This window comes from Malurus melanocephalus, unplaced genomic scaffold (genome assembly GCF_030028575.1).
Source record: "Malurus melanocephalus ecotype Western Australia unplaced genomic scaffold, MMel_1.1 scaffold_112, whole genome shotgun sequence".
Classification (NCBI taxonomy): Eukaryota; Metazoa; Chordata; class Aves; order Passeriformes; family Maluridae; genus Malurus; species Malurus melanocephalus.
The window spans coordinates 904,732-920,599 of NW_026623344.1; the positions used below are offsets into that span (position 1 = coordinate 904,732).

General features: G+C 41.3%; 1 protein-coding gene across 1 annotated transcript in view; it reads left to right on the forward strand.

Moving 5' to 3' along the window:
• BCAT1 (branched chain amino acid transaminase 1) overlaps positions 1-15,868 on the forward strand; it is a 55,931-nt gene that overhangs the window by 20,817 nt on the left and 19,246 nt on the right. The window contains exons 3-6 of the mRNA XM_057369513.1: positions 8,802-9,002; positions 12,291-12,401; positions 13,289-13,408; positions 15,225-15,388. Of these exons, the coding sequence (XP_057225496.1) occupies positions 8,802-9,002; positions 12,291-12,401; positions 13,289-13,408; positions 15,225-15,388 (596 nt within the window). The remainder of the gene's footprint in view (positions 1-8,801; positions 9,003-12,290; positions 12,402-13,288; positions 13,409-15,224; positions 15,389-15,868) is intronic.

Consider the following 15,868-nt stretch of genomic DNA (forward strand, 5'->3'; position numbering starts at 1 on the left):
AATGGCAAACTGTTTCAGTGGCACATCAGAATTCATGCTGAATTTCAYGGCAATTTGTAAGCTAACCTGTAGACACCTGTGTAAAGGGGAGATGGAATCAGAGAAAGAGGCATGTGTGGTTAACTGAATATTTTAAATGGTTCCCATAATCTCTGTATAATACAGAGACTGTGCCATGAAAGCATTTTATATTTCCAAAAGGTTTTAAATGCCTTCATTCCATGAATCCACTTCCCTGCATGTCTGCAAGCTTATTAAAATCAGGGTAAGAAGATTTAATTGCAACTGCTCAGGACTTGGACATGTGAGATTATGATTCTATTCTTGGTATTCCACACATGTTTGTGACTGGCCAGGCTACTTAGACAAAATAATTCCAACTTGTTTGTCTGAAATGAGGTTTGCAATTCATTTCTTTCTGCAGCGTGGCTACTTCTTTCAGACAAGTTTAGATGCAAAAGTCTTTTTTTTTGGTTGCAATTGCTTACAATTGCAATACAAATGATGTACCTCAAGCCAGAAGACAGTAGTGTCTTAAATCCTTGTGCAAAGATGTGTTATTGGTGAAATGTCAGAGACCTCTCTATTCCAGTCTTGTGTCATAGGCCAGTGTGAGCCCTCAGCTTGTGTTAGGCTCAAACCTTCTCCCAGGCAAACTTTCTAAAAATGGAACATTGTGTTTATGCTACAATGCAGAAATACAGTGGTTGCGAGGCAAGGAGCAGCACAGCATCAGGAATTGCATTAACCAAGCTGTCAGATCTTTGAGAAGAACAGTTTGTGTTAATACTGAATCATATAAATTAGGTAATTAGCAAATGTTGCGAATTAGTGAAGAATAGTCCTGGTTTTGTTTTTATGGAAATGTTTGTGTATGAATGTATGAGAGGACTTTCTGCTATTACAGAATTGCAGTCTGTGTTTCCYTAAATGAAATTGTTTCTTTCTGATCTAAAGCCCAGGTGTATGTACACTGCAGAGTTGAAGTGCAGTTGCATGGCCAAGGAGGATTTTTGTAGAGCTGAGTTTCCTAAACAGAATGCTGAGCTACAGCTGTGTTTTTGTCGCACCAGTGCAATGGCTGCATAAAGCCTCTAACACTTCCTGATCACCTCACTTGGTTGATTGGAATAGCTGTTACCAAACAGAAATTATTTATAGGACCAAAATGCAATAAGTTTGTCTGGTTTTAATCCAATGTTAAATAGTCCCATCACCATCTCGTTGATTTGAATTATATAGAGAGAATCATGTTTGAAATGTTCTAYAGATTTTTTTGACTGAAGAGTTACTCAGTAACTAGTTTTTGTACATTTGAAAATACAAATACTTGGAGTACAGGAGATAGAACCCACTAAAATCAAGTAGATACTTAAGATTTCCTTAATATCAGGTAGAAGGTTTTCTWAGGATCTGTAGGAGCCACATTCCAGCATCTTTCTTTAATAAACATGTCTTTTGACACRTCACTGGAGAGTGTACTAAGGAGTAAGGGAGAAAAARAAMCCCAATCCTAACAATTCTAAATTCATGTAATTTTCCTGAAGCAGAAAAAATTAATGAGGCTGTAAAGATTCAAATAGTTTTGCTTGTCTTACAGTCCAGGTTCCTACAAAGCTTGAAGAAAGGGTCTTGATTAGCATAAATTGTCTCTGGATGAAATCAGTGGGAAGTTAYGCAGGCAGCATTTCAGCAACATGGAAAAACCCTTAAAATTTAGCTAGTGCTGTTGAAAWAAATGATACATTTTAGGGCAAAATTAATTTCTACTATGCTTTCTCTGAAATCTAGCCTGTCTGTAGCTTTCCAGCATCATCTTTATTTCCCTTCTGTTGTGTTTTGAGGGTTTAGGAACATATTTTCAGCTGTGCTGCTGCCTTAGGTGCCCTTTTCATTCCCTAAGGCAAGAAGTTAATGTCAATTCCAACCACTCACCCATGGTCTTGTCAGAGCAGGTTTACTTCCCTACTTACTGCTCCAGATCAGACATTCCTGCATCAGAGTTGGAGCCTCTGTCAGATCAGGGGAAAGGTTAAAGAAGCCAGCAGTAGGTTATGCTGCCCTCCTTTYCTTGGCATTGCTCACCGAGTTAGCAGAATTTCGTTCTTTGGTTAGGCAAGTATTTGATAAGTATCTGTAATGAATAGTTTAGGTTAGATGCTGAGCAGAGGATAGACTAGACATAGTTCTTCCAGCCATATTTTCTACTGTTTCCATGACTATCTCACAACTGATTCAGAGCCTTGATTCTCTTTTGCTTTGTCATTTGTTTTGTGGTTTATTACCCAATGTACAGCCAATATGATGCAATGATTCCAGGCTTCAGTCCAATTATGTGTSCTAACATGATTAAGTTTCAGGGAAGGTTTATGTTGAAAGATTCTGGTATTCTYCTTGGGATTGCAGAAGATTTTTTTTTATAGCCGTAGTAGAAAAAATAGGTCTTTCTGCCTCCTCAAATCTTGGCACACTTTCCATTCTCAAGCCTCAGGCACTGCTGTAAATTTAATAGTATTGATGGTAAAGGGATTATAGGATAGCTTACATTAATGTTACTTTTATACTTTCAAGCTAGTAATACATTTCTAAGAATTTGACTCTCTTGTTTCGGTGGAACTCTGTGTTCTTATTATTTCTACTGTAGACTTTATTATTGTGATCAGAGCCACSGAGGGCTTAGCCCTGTACAGAAAGTTATGGTCTCTGCCCCAAATAGTAGCAGTCTTTTCCAAAGGAGACGATGGGAAAAGAAAGATGGCATGACTGGGAAATGAATGTGGGATCTCCCAGTGCAGGTGAGCAGAATGACTTTATAGTGGTGGGTGAGGGGGCTGGTACGTGCCTGGTTCTCTGGTGCTTTTTAGGCTGTCTGTGGGGCTTTCTYACCCACCATTGTTTCTGAATTGGTCTGGGCTGAGAGTGTTGTTGCTCTTGACTGCCATGGAGCTGTGGGAGAGCCACCTGGGCTGTGTAGTGTTTGTGATTGCTGTTCATCTCCTGAGCAGTACTGGCTCCTATCTGGCTCTGGTTGGGGGAGAAGCTGCTCCTGTTGGCTGCCAAAGAGCCATGGGACAGCTCTGATGCTGCCTGGCGGGCAAGGCTGRGGCTGCTGCTCTTGGCAGTCTGGGCTGGCACAGATCTGGGGGACCTGCAGTGTTTTTCAGACTGTTAGTCTGAGTTTTGTGCCTACTTGTGTCTTCATGAGTGGCATCGGATCTGGTCTGTCCCAGGGTGGCTGGAGAGGCTGCTGCWTTTGGGCACCAGAGATCCATGGGACAGCCTGGATGCTGCCTGACTGGAGGTGCAGGGGCTAATAAGCTCTGAAATTCAGTGGAGTCTGCAAGATGCACAGCAGCAGTTCCCAGATGGAGGAGCAAATGAGTTACTGGTTGTGAGGACAAAGTGACAAAGGATAGCAAGTGATGGTCTGGCAGAAGCCTAGTTCTTAGTCCTTCCTCCCTGAATCCCTSTGGGGGGAGATGGAGCTCCCATGCAGAGCCCTGGACTGCTGCTTTGGCAAGTAACTCTTCTTCCCTGTGCTCCCTGCCTCCTGGGCAAARGCACATTCCAGCRTGGCAGCAGAACTGCTTCTCACCAAGCTGCCTGACTGGAATGTGCCTTTGCCCAGGACGTCATCAGCTCCCATGATGGGGGTCTACCAGAGAAGGAGGGAAAAATGTTGGTCCCCAGCTATCCCAGCATGAGGCAGATCCAGGCAAGGCCCTGCTCTTGTGTCTGCCCTGTTTTCAGCTTCCCTGTGAAGCTAAGGACAGAAGGGACAGGTGACCATACCTGCCAGGGCATTTCTTGGCTGGCGCTGTGCTCGTTCCTGATGTCTCATGAGATTGCCAGTGCACAGAGCATGTGGACTGGTTTGGAATGGGATCAAGTTAACTTTGTGTGGTGTGGTTTTGGATTTGTGACCAAAGCAATGTGGTGACTGGCTCAAACACAGCTAGGCAGTGAGTGCACAAGTGTCAAGGCCTTTTCTGCTCCTCACCCCAGCACCAGTGAGCAGGCTGGGAGACACAGGATGCTGGGAGGGGACTCAGCCAGGACAGCTGACCCTGGGATCTTACACTCCTTAGTATGTCTGCTCAGCAACACAGCTGCAAGCTCTTGCTGCTCCTGCACTGGTGAGGCATCAGGTGGCTGATAGTTGGCCACTGTGGCCATTTGCATCACTTGTTTGGKTTTGTTTTCCTTCTCCATAGAATCACCAAGGTTGGAAGAGACTTTGAGATCATCAAATCCAACTGTCAATCCAGCAGTATCATCGTAATCCCTAAACTATATATTTATCCCTAAATATCACCCAGATATTAAACTGTCTCAGCCCATGGGGTTTGGTGCTGTCATCTACTGAGCTAGCTGTGATATCCTAAGCGTGTTATATCCAAGATCCATTCAATGTCGATCAGCATTCCCAATACCACTGACATAAAGACCTGCTCAAGCTTGGTTCCCACCACTGCCCTGTCAAGCTCTCAGCCATAACTCACAGCAACCCCAGGTGTGGGGAAGACCTGAAGACTCAGCATAAGTTAAAAAAATATTGCMGTTGCTTCTGATCTTGAATTGATCACTTTGACTGGAAGTCAGGGAGGTTACTTGTTTCATCAGGAGAGATTACAGTCAGTCTCACTGGGTGCATGTTAATGTTTTGAGGATCTCTGCAGAAACTTGCTGCTGTTGTTAGGTAACCTGTGAGCTATTTTACGGCTAAGGCTGCCAGGTCTGTTTTTACTCAAGTAAGTGATAGAAATGCCTGGCTCAGCACAGTGTTTAGAAAAGTTTGGATAGATCAAATAAATTACACCTGTTACAGCTGCCCAACCTACTGGTTATGGTCTAGGATTTTCAGTGCAGTGGAAGTAACTGCAGCCCAGGATCATTTGGGAAGGCATTGACAAAATTTGGTAGAAGGAGTAGGACAAAATACGCACTTGCCATCTGCACCTACCTGAGACRTCTGTCTGGGTAGGGAGGGTTAGAATGTAACAGCGAGAGTAACAGCTGTGGCCAGGGGCTGTTGTCAGCTCCAGATCCACTTYAAGCTATTGTAAAGGCCAGGTAGAACAAGCATTAAACTGACAGCTTGGCCAGAGGCACCAGGATGTCTTGAAACAGCTTTGGTTAGAATTGACATGGACCAGCGCATCACCTTTATTTTGACCCAGCTTATAATTGAAAAGATCTGTTTTGATCAAACGATGAATTTTAGTTTCAGGAGGTCACATYATGTCTTCTTTACTCGGGCTGGGTAAACCTTTGCTGTGAAAGAAGATGCATTAGAATTAAGAGGCACTTTTGAGATKAGGTGKTTTTTTTTTTTTTTAAAAAAAAAAAGTCTATTTGAGCCAGTGGCCCTTTGTAGGGATAATGGTGCCATATAAGCCTTGGAAATCAACAGTATCCATCCAACTGGCTTCCCAACCACTCTTGCCTACCATAGGGAGGACAATCTGATGTTTCTTGTTCATTACCAGAGTGTCCTGGGCTGGGATGCTGGCACGTAGGTCTGCTACATTCCTTTCTGCTGTGACATGGAGCCTTTGCAGGCCTGGGACTATGTCTTTGTCATTTTACATTAGGCAACAAGTGCCAAATAGCTGCACTCAGTGACGGTTTGCCACATCCACTTTTTTTTAATCTCCCTTATCCTTTTTGTTTGGCAATGACTGGTTTTCCTTCCAGTTTAATGGTTTGATTAGGCAACAATGTCRGAGGTGCTTGAGAGCATGTTGATAAACAAAGCAAGCAAAGCACAAGCCTAGTTGAAAATTCCCCTTCGTGCTGGCACTGCAAACAGCAGAGATCTGGATGGGGGCTAGTGCCAATCTCTAATGCATCCCTAACATGCTGCTTTCAGGGCTTGGAGAATGTTGGCAAAAGAAAAAAAATGCTTTATAAAGGTCATTGGTGATAGCAAGGTAGCACTGCGATAATTTTTTAATGTGATATTAATATAATAGGCATTGATACTTAATCAGTACCCTGGCATTAGTCACCTGGCCTTGCTCTGCTCCTCTTTTGTGGGTTCTTCAGAGTGTTTGATTTCCCCTCGTGTTTGAACAAGTGATGCCAAAAGGGTTTGTGGGCAGGTGAGATGTTGTGTAGGGCACCTGACTTCTCAGGGACTGAGAAGAAACTGAGGATGCTGGTAATACTTCGTGCAGACTGCACTCAGGGAGAGAGTACTCCAGGGATGATCCTCCAGCACCTCCTCCCAGTGTGCCATCCTCCATGGAAAAGGAAGACTGAATGTATTGCAGCACTTGATGGCATCTTGACATGAAAAGCATTTGGATTCTGAAAGATTTGGGTGCTTTTGCATGCTGTTAATTTGCACTGTTTGGTAAAAAGAGGGAGAAAAAAAAGGTAGATAAGGGAAAAAAAGTCCTAAGAACAGATATTAAAGTAATGGGCAAAAAGTAGATCTCCAGAGAGCCTAACAGGATTATAAGAATGAGGAAAAATTACTTTTTTGCCTGTTGAATGATTGTTGCTATGCTGGTCTGTGTGGTTTCGCCTCTCTCTGAGGTCTTACCCAGGAAGTTCCTACTGTTGTTTGAAGGAATTGTTATGGGTCAAGTGTTGYACCTGACATTGTTGACTCAGGTGTTGGTGCAATGTCTGAAAGAAAGCTGGTTTCCCTAAATCCTAAAGGAAGTGAGAAAGTGGGCTCCCTGGTCAGATTGTGCAGGTCCAGGAAGCTCTGTGATCTGGGAATTGTCTGCTTCTTTTCTGGATGAGAATAATAGTTTACCTACCCCTCTAGGCTTTCTGCCCTCAAGGGACTCAAACTGAAATGCAGTGAGCATCTCTTCACTTGTGGCTGCAGCTTGCCGCTCCCTCTACATGCGCTTATGGGTTTATGAGAGAAGCCAGGTTAACATTCTTTCCCATCCTTAAATAAAAGCTATTTGTTGACCCTGGCAAATTGACTGTTTTGAAATGGTGCCTTTCAGCTAGTTGTGCTACCACCACTGAGGAAGCAGCAAACAGAGGCATAAAAGCAGAAATCAGCACGCTGGTGGGAGTTCTAGGGCAAGAGCTTCATATGGTAATTATGGTCCCCAGGCCAGTTTATTGTAAAGATAATTACCCTAATGAAACTGGCCTGAGATGAGGCAGAAGCCTGGACTCTGGGGAAAGCAGTTGATACCACYGGAAGAGGGAGTTCTTTAGAAGTTGTGATTCTGTGCAGAGATAAACCCAAAGATATAATTGTGTTCTACATACTCACATAAGCCCCATTGTCATCCCTGTGCCCATGTAATTATTTTCTTGAGCTGAGTCTTGCGCTGTGGATAATTGCAAACACTCCTCCGTGGCTTTTATTTTGATCCACATCTTCTGTAATATCTTTCTTTTTGAAGCGTGTGATAAGAGGTTGTCAGGTAAAATTAATTTTACTTTCATGACATCATTAGGTAGTACGTCTCCCGTTGCAGCATTCRCTTTCAGAAGAATAAAGGGAAGACGGAAGAAGAGTAATTGTTGTTTCATCAGATTATGTATTAGTTCAACCAGACTAATGCACTGTAATAATCTAGACAAGCTCTATAATTGGAGAAAGTTGAAACAAGCTTTTATCTATTCATGTGCTCCAGCTCTAAATTAATTTCACATCTAAGCCATTAAGCAAAAAAAACCCAACAAAAACCCAACCAACTTAAACCAAAACAACCAATCAATAAGAAGCAGGTCTTTGTTCGTTAAAGATATCTTTAAAATTAGATTGTTTAGCGAGATGGGTGCATCTCTTTTTTTTCAAAAGCTTGGGACTGATCTTTGTCTCATTTTGTAAAATGTGCGCCGGGGGTGAGAAGTCAAAGTCATTGATACTTCTTACAGAAGCCCCTTTTTAGTGCACCTAATACAGAGGAACAGGATTTCGCTTGGGGGTCTATAACAAGGGACGGTGCTCTCTGAGTTATGTTAGGAAGGAAAATGGAGCTTTGAATATGATTCTTTGAATTCTCCCTTGCCTCTGACCAGCATAGCTTAAAAGCTCRGAAGAGGAGAGGGTGAATCAAAGCTCTGCTCACTTTCTAGACCTCTCTAGTTGTTCAGCTCCTACCTGTGTATAAAAGGGGAGTGACATGCCAAAAATCCTGTTTTCCCTGCTGTTCTTCAGGGTGATTCACACCGCAGGAGCTACCGTAAAGAAAATTAACTCTATCCCRGCGAAAAACAGTCCAAAACCCTGTGGTGCATATTCTACAGCTAGTCGTGGCTTATTACAGTCCRTCATGCAGGGAAGCATTCAGCCTTTCTTGCTAATAGGATCTTTCTAGGAAAATAAACATATAAATGAGCAGATTATTGTGACACAGGTAATTTGCTGACTGCTGGCTCTGATCTCTCACACTGGTTTTATGTATTAAAGGAAAATCAGTGCAACATCTACTTAGTTGTGAGGGGGTTTAATTTCTGATGATCACCTTATATTCTGAGGTACAACAATTGGCTGTTTCTAGAACCTGTATAGATGTGTTAACTTAAGTGTCCAAGAGATTTCATTTACTATTTTGTGATTTTATACCTTGTACTGCTTCTTAACAGAAACTCAAAATATGCTGCTTCATGTAACAGCACTGTGTATATGTTTGCGTGCACTTCGTGAATATTTTGCCAGCTTCTTAGAGGTTAGCTGCCTTTAACCATCATGTCATTAAATATCCCTACAGAGAAAATACTAAGGCTTGTCCATGTTCACTGATGCAGAATAATTTTTAAATCAGTCTGACTTAATTATTTTGATACACTTCCTTTTTGTCTCCATGTTCCTTCAGGCTTCCGACTTGATTATCACCCCAGCTACGACCTTCAAGGAAAAACCTGACCCCACTGGTTTGGTATTTGGAACTGTGTTCACGGATAATATGCTGACAATTGAATGGTCCTTGGATTCAGGATGGGAGAAACCCTATATTAAACCACTAGAGAACCTCTCATTACATCCAGCCTCCTCGGCTCTGCATTATGCTATAGAAGTGAGTAGTAAATTGATTTGGAAACCACTGTTTTGTTTTATTAGCTCTGGAAGCCACAGCTTTGTAATATGAGGACTATTACTGCCTCAAATCCATTAGTATTGAGTTACATTGTATTAACTGGTGTTATTCCAGAATAATTGCGTTATTCACAACAGGATTTTGTATAACACACGAACAGCTGTGGCCTGGGGTTTCCAGCCCACTGAAAGTCCTAGCCTAGGGAAGGTGAGCTCTTCCTTGTATGGTGRTAAATTTATTTGAGAAACCATTCTTGTTCACTGACAGTGGGTTGGTCCAGTTACTGTCTCTGTGGCAGTGAAGGATTGTCTAAGACTGAGATTCTGGGAGTAGCTGTAATTTGGGAACTGAACGTGCACTTTGTGAAAGTTATTTTAAACTGTTTTAAAGATTGATAGCTTGGATTGCAGGACAGAGTAGACAGGTGCTTGTTTGAACCTCTGAATAAGTCCCTTGACTTTAGAACTAGATCTGATGTGCTCAGCATATACAAGGGTATTTAAGGAGAGAACGTACAGCAAGGAACTTTAGGAAGTGGAATGTTAAGTCGGAAACCAGCGTGGTTAAAGTTTCCGTGCTTAGCTGATTGCTGTCCACAGCTGCTTTTTGTACCTTCAGAGCAGCTTTGGCTGTATATGCCAAAGTACCTGTGTGGGAAGCAGTGGGGCACAGACCCTGAAATGGGAGCCCACTTCTCTCACTTCTGGGTAGGTGGGAGTGTCTCCACTGAAGTGTGTGGAGTTGCTTGTGCTGCTTTTATTATTTCTTTTTTCTTGTTTGTTTGTTTTTGTATTTTAACCACTGGTATAAGGGATCCTTTCCCTGGTTATTGTCCCTGAGCTCCTGCTTTCACAATTTTTGACTGGTTTTTCCCCATCTAGTTACCAAACCTCTGGAGGTCCTGTGTAAATTACAACAGGCCTCTGTGACTGAGGCTGCAGCTCTTGATCTGCCCAAGAAGTAAGAAACCACGCTGGAGTCCCAAATCTATATTTCACTCTTAGTAGCATATTGCTTTAATGTTGGGCCTCTGGCCTGGTCTAAAATCATTGCTAATATGAATATGCTCTTATTTTGTTCCCATTTTTTTTATTCTTTTACCCTTACTGCATCACGTTTCCTCTAGCCAAGAGGACAGACAGAGGAGAATCTGGTGTCATTGCTGTGGCTCAATGAATACACAGTGGGTATAATAAAAGTGATGAATTTGGCATTCCCTCCCCTTTTTCCTTGCCCTTCATGATGCAGTGTGATAATCTGGATCTGCTGAACTCCAGATCCAGTTCCCRTGATGTACAGATGTCAGATAATACCGTTTTCACACCACTGTAGCAACCAACCATCAAGCAACCACAGCAGTTGCTTTCATTAAAACTGAGCATTTCTGGAACACATCTCTGTCTCCCTTTTTAATGAGTGAGAGGTTTTACTAAGCTCTGGAAGATTAAAAATATTTATTTTTGGAGATGAAGATTTAACATCTTGAGAAGGCTTTGTGTTTCAGTAATGATGTGATTCTGATTGATGAGGATTTGATGAGGATTGATGACCTCATCTGACCATTGATGAGGTCTTAGTAGTGGCATTCCTCCCTTTTCCCTCTCATTAAAAGTTCTGTGAATGTGTTTGGGAGAAGGGTGGGGGGGAAAAAAACCTGTGTTCTGTGATTAGAAACATTCCAGTAATGTGTATTGGTTAATAACTGGCCCAGTAAGAATCATAGCAAAGTACCAGCCAGATCACCAGTGACGCTATTCTATCCTTTATTAAAAATACCTCTTTTTTCTTGTGGCTACAATGTATACCCTAGGAACAATTTCACAACCATGTGCCAAGCTTTTAGTAAGGCTGGCATTGCTGTTGGACTAAGATAAATTTTGAAGGCAAAAAGTTCTGGGTTCTAATTCTGGTTCTGCTGCATAATTGGACACAGCCTGGGAAAAATTGCTGGGATTCCTGCAACCCACTTACAACCCAATTAAAATTTGTCATGTGGAAGGACCTAGCTCTGCCATGGAACTGCATGAAAGTTTTCTAAAGATGACATTTCACTGATCCTTATGGAGAAATATCACAGAATTTGATAATAGTGAAACCTAAAATATTCTATTCAAATTACTTGTGCACAAATACAGGGTTTTTTTCTTTTCAAATTAAAAAGCTGTATATGTAGACTTCCAACCACATAGGATGCAGTTCCAGCCACTTTTTGTGGAACAGTCAGAGGAGGAGAAGCCTGAGGAAACTTGACAGCAGTCATGCAGTTAAATTAATAGAACTTACACTGAAATTTAATGTACAAAAATGCTAGAAGATAAATTCTGCAAATCGGAACTGTTCTCTGTAATCACTAGTGAGCCTTTAATACTTCATCTAAATAATACTGGTGTATACATATATATATATTAGTGTGAGCTTATATAATGTATGCGTTTTCTGTTTGTAAGTATAACAAATTATCAATCTGTACCTGAAAATAATTGGATATTTTGTGGGCATGGTTTTTGCTGTGGTTAGGAGATGCTGTAGGGCATTTTGCTGGGAGGGCATTGATAGGATAAGGGTTTCTCATTGTCACCACCAGTTGTCTGGATCCTGCAGTTTGATGGGATAATTATGTTTAATTTAAATTTCCTGTAAAGCATATAGAGAAAATATTTTCATGCATTTATTTTGTAGTGTGAGGCTGCATCTATCTCTCATGCAGGCTAAACCCCATTTCAGATCATAGGGTATCACCAGGAAATAAGTGACCAATTCTCACTACAGCTACAGCAAGAACTTTACAATAGATCTCTCAATTACCTTATTCTGTACTTCCTAACAAAGATGTGTTTTGGACAGAGCCCTAAAAATAATTAATATATATAAAATAAAATACTGTAGATACCTTATGTAGGTGTAAATGCTATTTTGACTCAGATACTAGTCAGGATGTGAGGSAATACTTAAATCAAACACATGCTACAAATTTTAATTGCTGTAACCAAATTATGAAAAAAGATGGTTATTATGAAGTTCCTTGACAGAGAGAGAATTATGAAGTTTATGTTACAAAGATGACCTGCCTATAGTCCAGATAAACCTGTCTCACAGGAGTGTGTTGCCAGAATTCACTAGTTAGCATTTATCTRTTTGAGTACTGTGAACAGGAAGGTGAAGTTCTTCTGTTTCCAAAGGGTGTGTTTTGCTTTTGCACAGATCATCATGGGATAACATGTCTCAATTGCTACTTGATTTCTTTTCCCTCCTTTTCTGGCTTGGTAGTTGTTTGAAGGGATGAAGGCTTACCGCGGAGTGGATGGCAAAATCCGCCTGTTCCGACCAACCCTTAACATGGACAGGATGGCACGATCAGCACGGAGAACAACTCTGCCAGTATGTACCCAAGGCATCTTATGCTCCTTAACTCAGAGCATGTTTTTCATTTTCAGAGTGCAGATCTTGAAAGCTTTTCAGTACACACTCTTAAGTCTTTGATAGCTGGGCAAAACTCTGTTAACAGATCTTACTCATTGAAGGAAACTGTTTGTTTGAAGTGCTTAATTTAAAAAAAAATCAGAACAGTGAGTGTTTTGCTCTCATTGCTGTCTCTGCTGCCTCAGATGTACACAGTGTTTCTGAGGGATGGGTGCTGTTCTGCAGGTATTTGCATGCAGACAGCTGTCTGATTTGCTCTGGTGCTAAGTGCTTCTTCCTTTTCTTCTCTGCACTTAAATTAAGTTGTTCAGCCTCTTGAGTGCCTTCGGTTGTGGTCATGCCAATAACTTAATACTGCTTTTAGCAATTGTATATTGGCCAGTGAACTTCTTCCCAGGCTTATTAGCTTTTTTGCTGTAAGAATGTGGGAACTTTCAGAGACTTWCTGGCCCCTTGGAAATGCAACCCAAAGCATTCTCTTGTAGAAGAGGTGGCGCTGTAAGCTTGCAGCATGCCCGGCTGAGTTGGCTGCACAGGGAGTTCTTCACATGCTTTGGCGGCAAGAAGGGACAATGGCTCCTTTTTACCATCTCAGGAGGATACTTTGGAGCAAAGGAGGTCATTCAGGATGCTGCACAAAAAGGCACATTAGCCAAGACCATGGGATATTAAATTCTGTAATGAATGAACCGGAGGGACATCATATGTAGTCCTGTGAACCTCTACCGTGTGTCACTGTTAGATACCCTGAGGAAGTGTTCCTGTGGCATATGGATTTGTAAAGACTACAAGGTGTTCCAGCTTTATTTCTCCATCTGATTTTTTCCCTTTCTTTTCCTTCCCAGTCTTTTGACCAGAACGAGCTGTTAGAGTGCATCCGTAAGCTTGTGGAAGTGGAACAGGAGTGGGTCCCATACTCAACCTCTGCCAGCCTGTACATCCGTCCTACCCTAATTGGAACTGAGGTATGGAATGCTTTTTTTTCCTCCTCTCTTTTGTTTATTTATCCTCCCTTTCCTTCATCCCTAAGGGAAATATTYATAAAGGAAAATATTCAGCAGTCTGTAGTTGACAGGATCGAGTTCAGGGGCAGATTGGTTTTATGGTTTTTCGGTGGATCCCTCAGCTGTAGCAGCGCGGCACAAATTTAATGTTGACCACACTGCCACTTAGTGGCCACACTGGTTCAGAGCACGTAAAGTRAACTTGGAGTAACTACTCCCGGTGGAAATGGAATAATACGTTTATTTTGGAGTTGTGCTGAAAAGATAATTATTTGTGGCATGTTAATACTAAAATCTAGTAATTCAGAGAGAACTTGATGGAATAGAAAATGCAGTGTACGTTTTGTGATTTCATACCTGGACTTAGTAAGGAGTTTTTGGAAGATTTTATCCTGTAAATTAAGATGTTGCTTCTGAGACACTTTCAGTAGAGCTAAGGATGAGTTCCTTTGTCAATTTATTCTTGAACCTGATATTCTAAGAGGCTCCTTAGTAAATAGGAATTTATGTGTCCTCTGAGTTTCATGTGTGAGTCAATTCTATAGTATTGATTAAGGGAATTAGAGCTTATTTTATTAAATCTTCGAGGGTTCTGTTTTTCAGCAGTAGCAAGTGAGAAATGTATAATGGTAGAGCATAGGACAAGGAAGCTAAAGATTGTAGGTTCCAAACTAGGTTAACTAAACTTCTGCAATATCCATATTTCTAAGTAGTTGCTATACATGCGTGTTTTACATTCCACATATGTTCTAGGACTCCATTAATTCAATATTTGTAAACTAGTTGCAGATTTTCAGATTAAAGAATCTCCACTCAGTGACTATAAAGTACTAAATTATAAWTTTTTTATTTCCCCGTTTTTATTTTTGGAAGTTCTTTTGTTTTGAGCTTTGTTTCAGGATAGCCAACACTTGCTTGTGTTGTTTCTGGGTTGCATGTCCTACTAAGCTWTTATGAATCACCACAATTAGAAATGCAGGCAGCACAACCTTTCAAATGATTATGTCAGGAAAAGTGTCAATATCTCAGTTAATCTCTCAGAAGTCTTTCTGAAGCAATGTGAGGTAGACAAAAATCAAAGGAGCCCTTCCAGCCCCTGGGGAACTTTGGCCAATACCAGACTTCTCAACCTCACCTTCAGATACTGATGGTGAATGGCTTGGACTGTGAGAAACCATTCTCAGAGAGGAGGGGGAGAAAAAACTTACATTCTTGTTAYATTCTCATTTTCTGTGCTGTTTTCTGAACTATTTCCAGCAGGCAGATCATTTTAGCTGTCACACAGGTGTTCACAGAGCCAGCACTCAACTCTGGCAATGCCAGTTCTAAATGGCACTGGCCATTCTTCTCACTAATGCAGCTGACATTGACGGTGGTTTCTCCACTGTTGTTACTGCTAGGATTGGTCTTGCCACTCCTTTCCCTAGAAGGCTTTGTAGGCTTCTGGTGTGATTAATTAATATTATATAGCACTTTGTTAAGCTAATATTTGAATTCTCAACARCTTGAAACTATTTGAGAATACCAGAATAATACATAGATAAATGGATTGTCTGTAAGTGAATGATGATAGTATATAAAATCAGGGTTGTTATGTTTTTTGGATGTGGGGAAGTTAAATATATTTMCTCCTAATTGCAGTTCTTTGTACTGTCCTGGTAAAAGCACTCTCATGCTGCAGTTCCAATGAAARCAGTGTTTCAAAAGCTGATGGTGCAACAGCTGATGTTTGAAGGATACCAGTAACTTTTGATTGGTTTATATTTCTTATTTTCAGCCTTCCCTTGGAGTGAAGAAACCAACTAAAGCCCTACTGTATGTCATATTGAGCCCTGTGGGCCCTTATTTTGCAAGTGGAAGCTTTAATCCAATATCCTTGTGGGCAGATCCAAAATATGTAAGAGCGTGGAAAGGGGGAACGGGAGACTGCAAAGTGGGAGGGTAAGAAAACATCATTTTACATTTTCTACATAGCTCACAAAGCAGATTTGKTTTTTAATGAAGTATCTAATCCAGCAGAAATAGACACATTAAATGCARTAGGTAAACAAAGTGTACTGCAATGAAGAGTTAAAATTCTACTTTGCAAATATTATTTACAGAACTCAGAAGTGTACAGAACTTGCATATTTTTGCTGGAATATTACAGCCAATTGATTTTTTTGCRGCATCTCAAGCTGAGGGACTGCACCTGGAAGGTGTCCATGTAATACTTTGGCTCTTGTCTTTGCAGCAGTTGACACTGGAGTTCAACATGCAACACTTTGTGCTGCATCATCAGTATAGCAGCCTTCTGCCAACAAAGCGGGGAGCAGCTGTGGCTGCTGACCTTCCTTGGATTGTCCTACTCAKGGGTTTCTTTGCTAGGCAGGAAGTCAGTAGCTGTCAAGTGCTGCTCAGCTGAGCTGGTGGAATTATCAG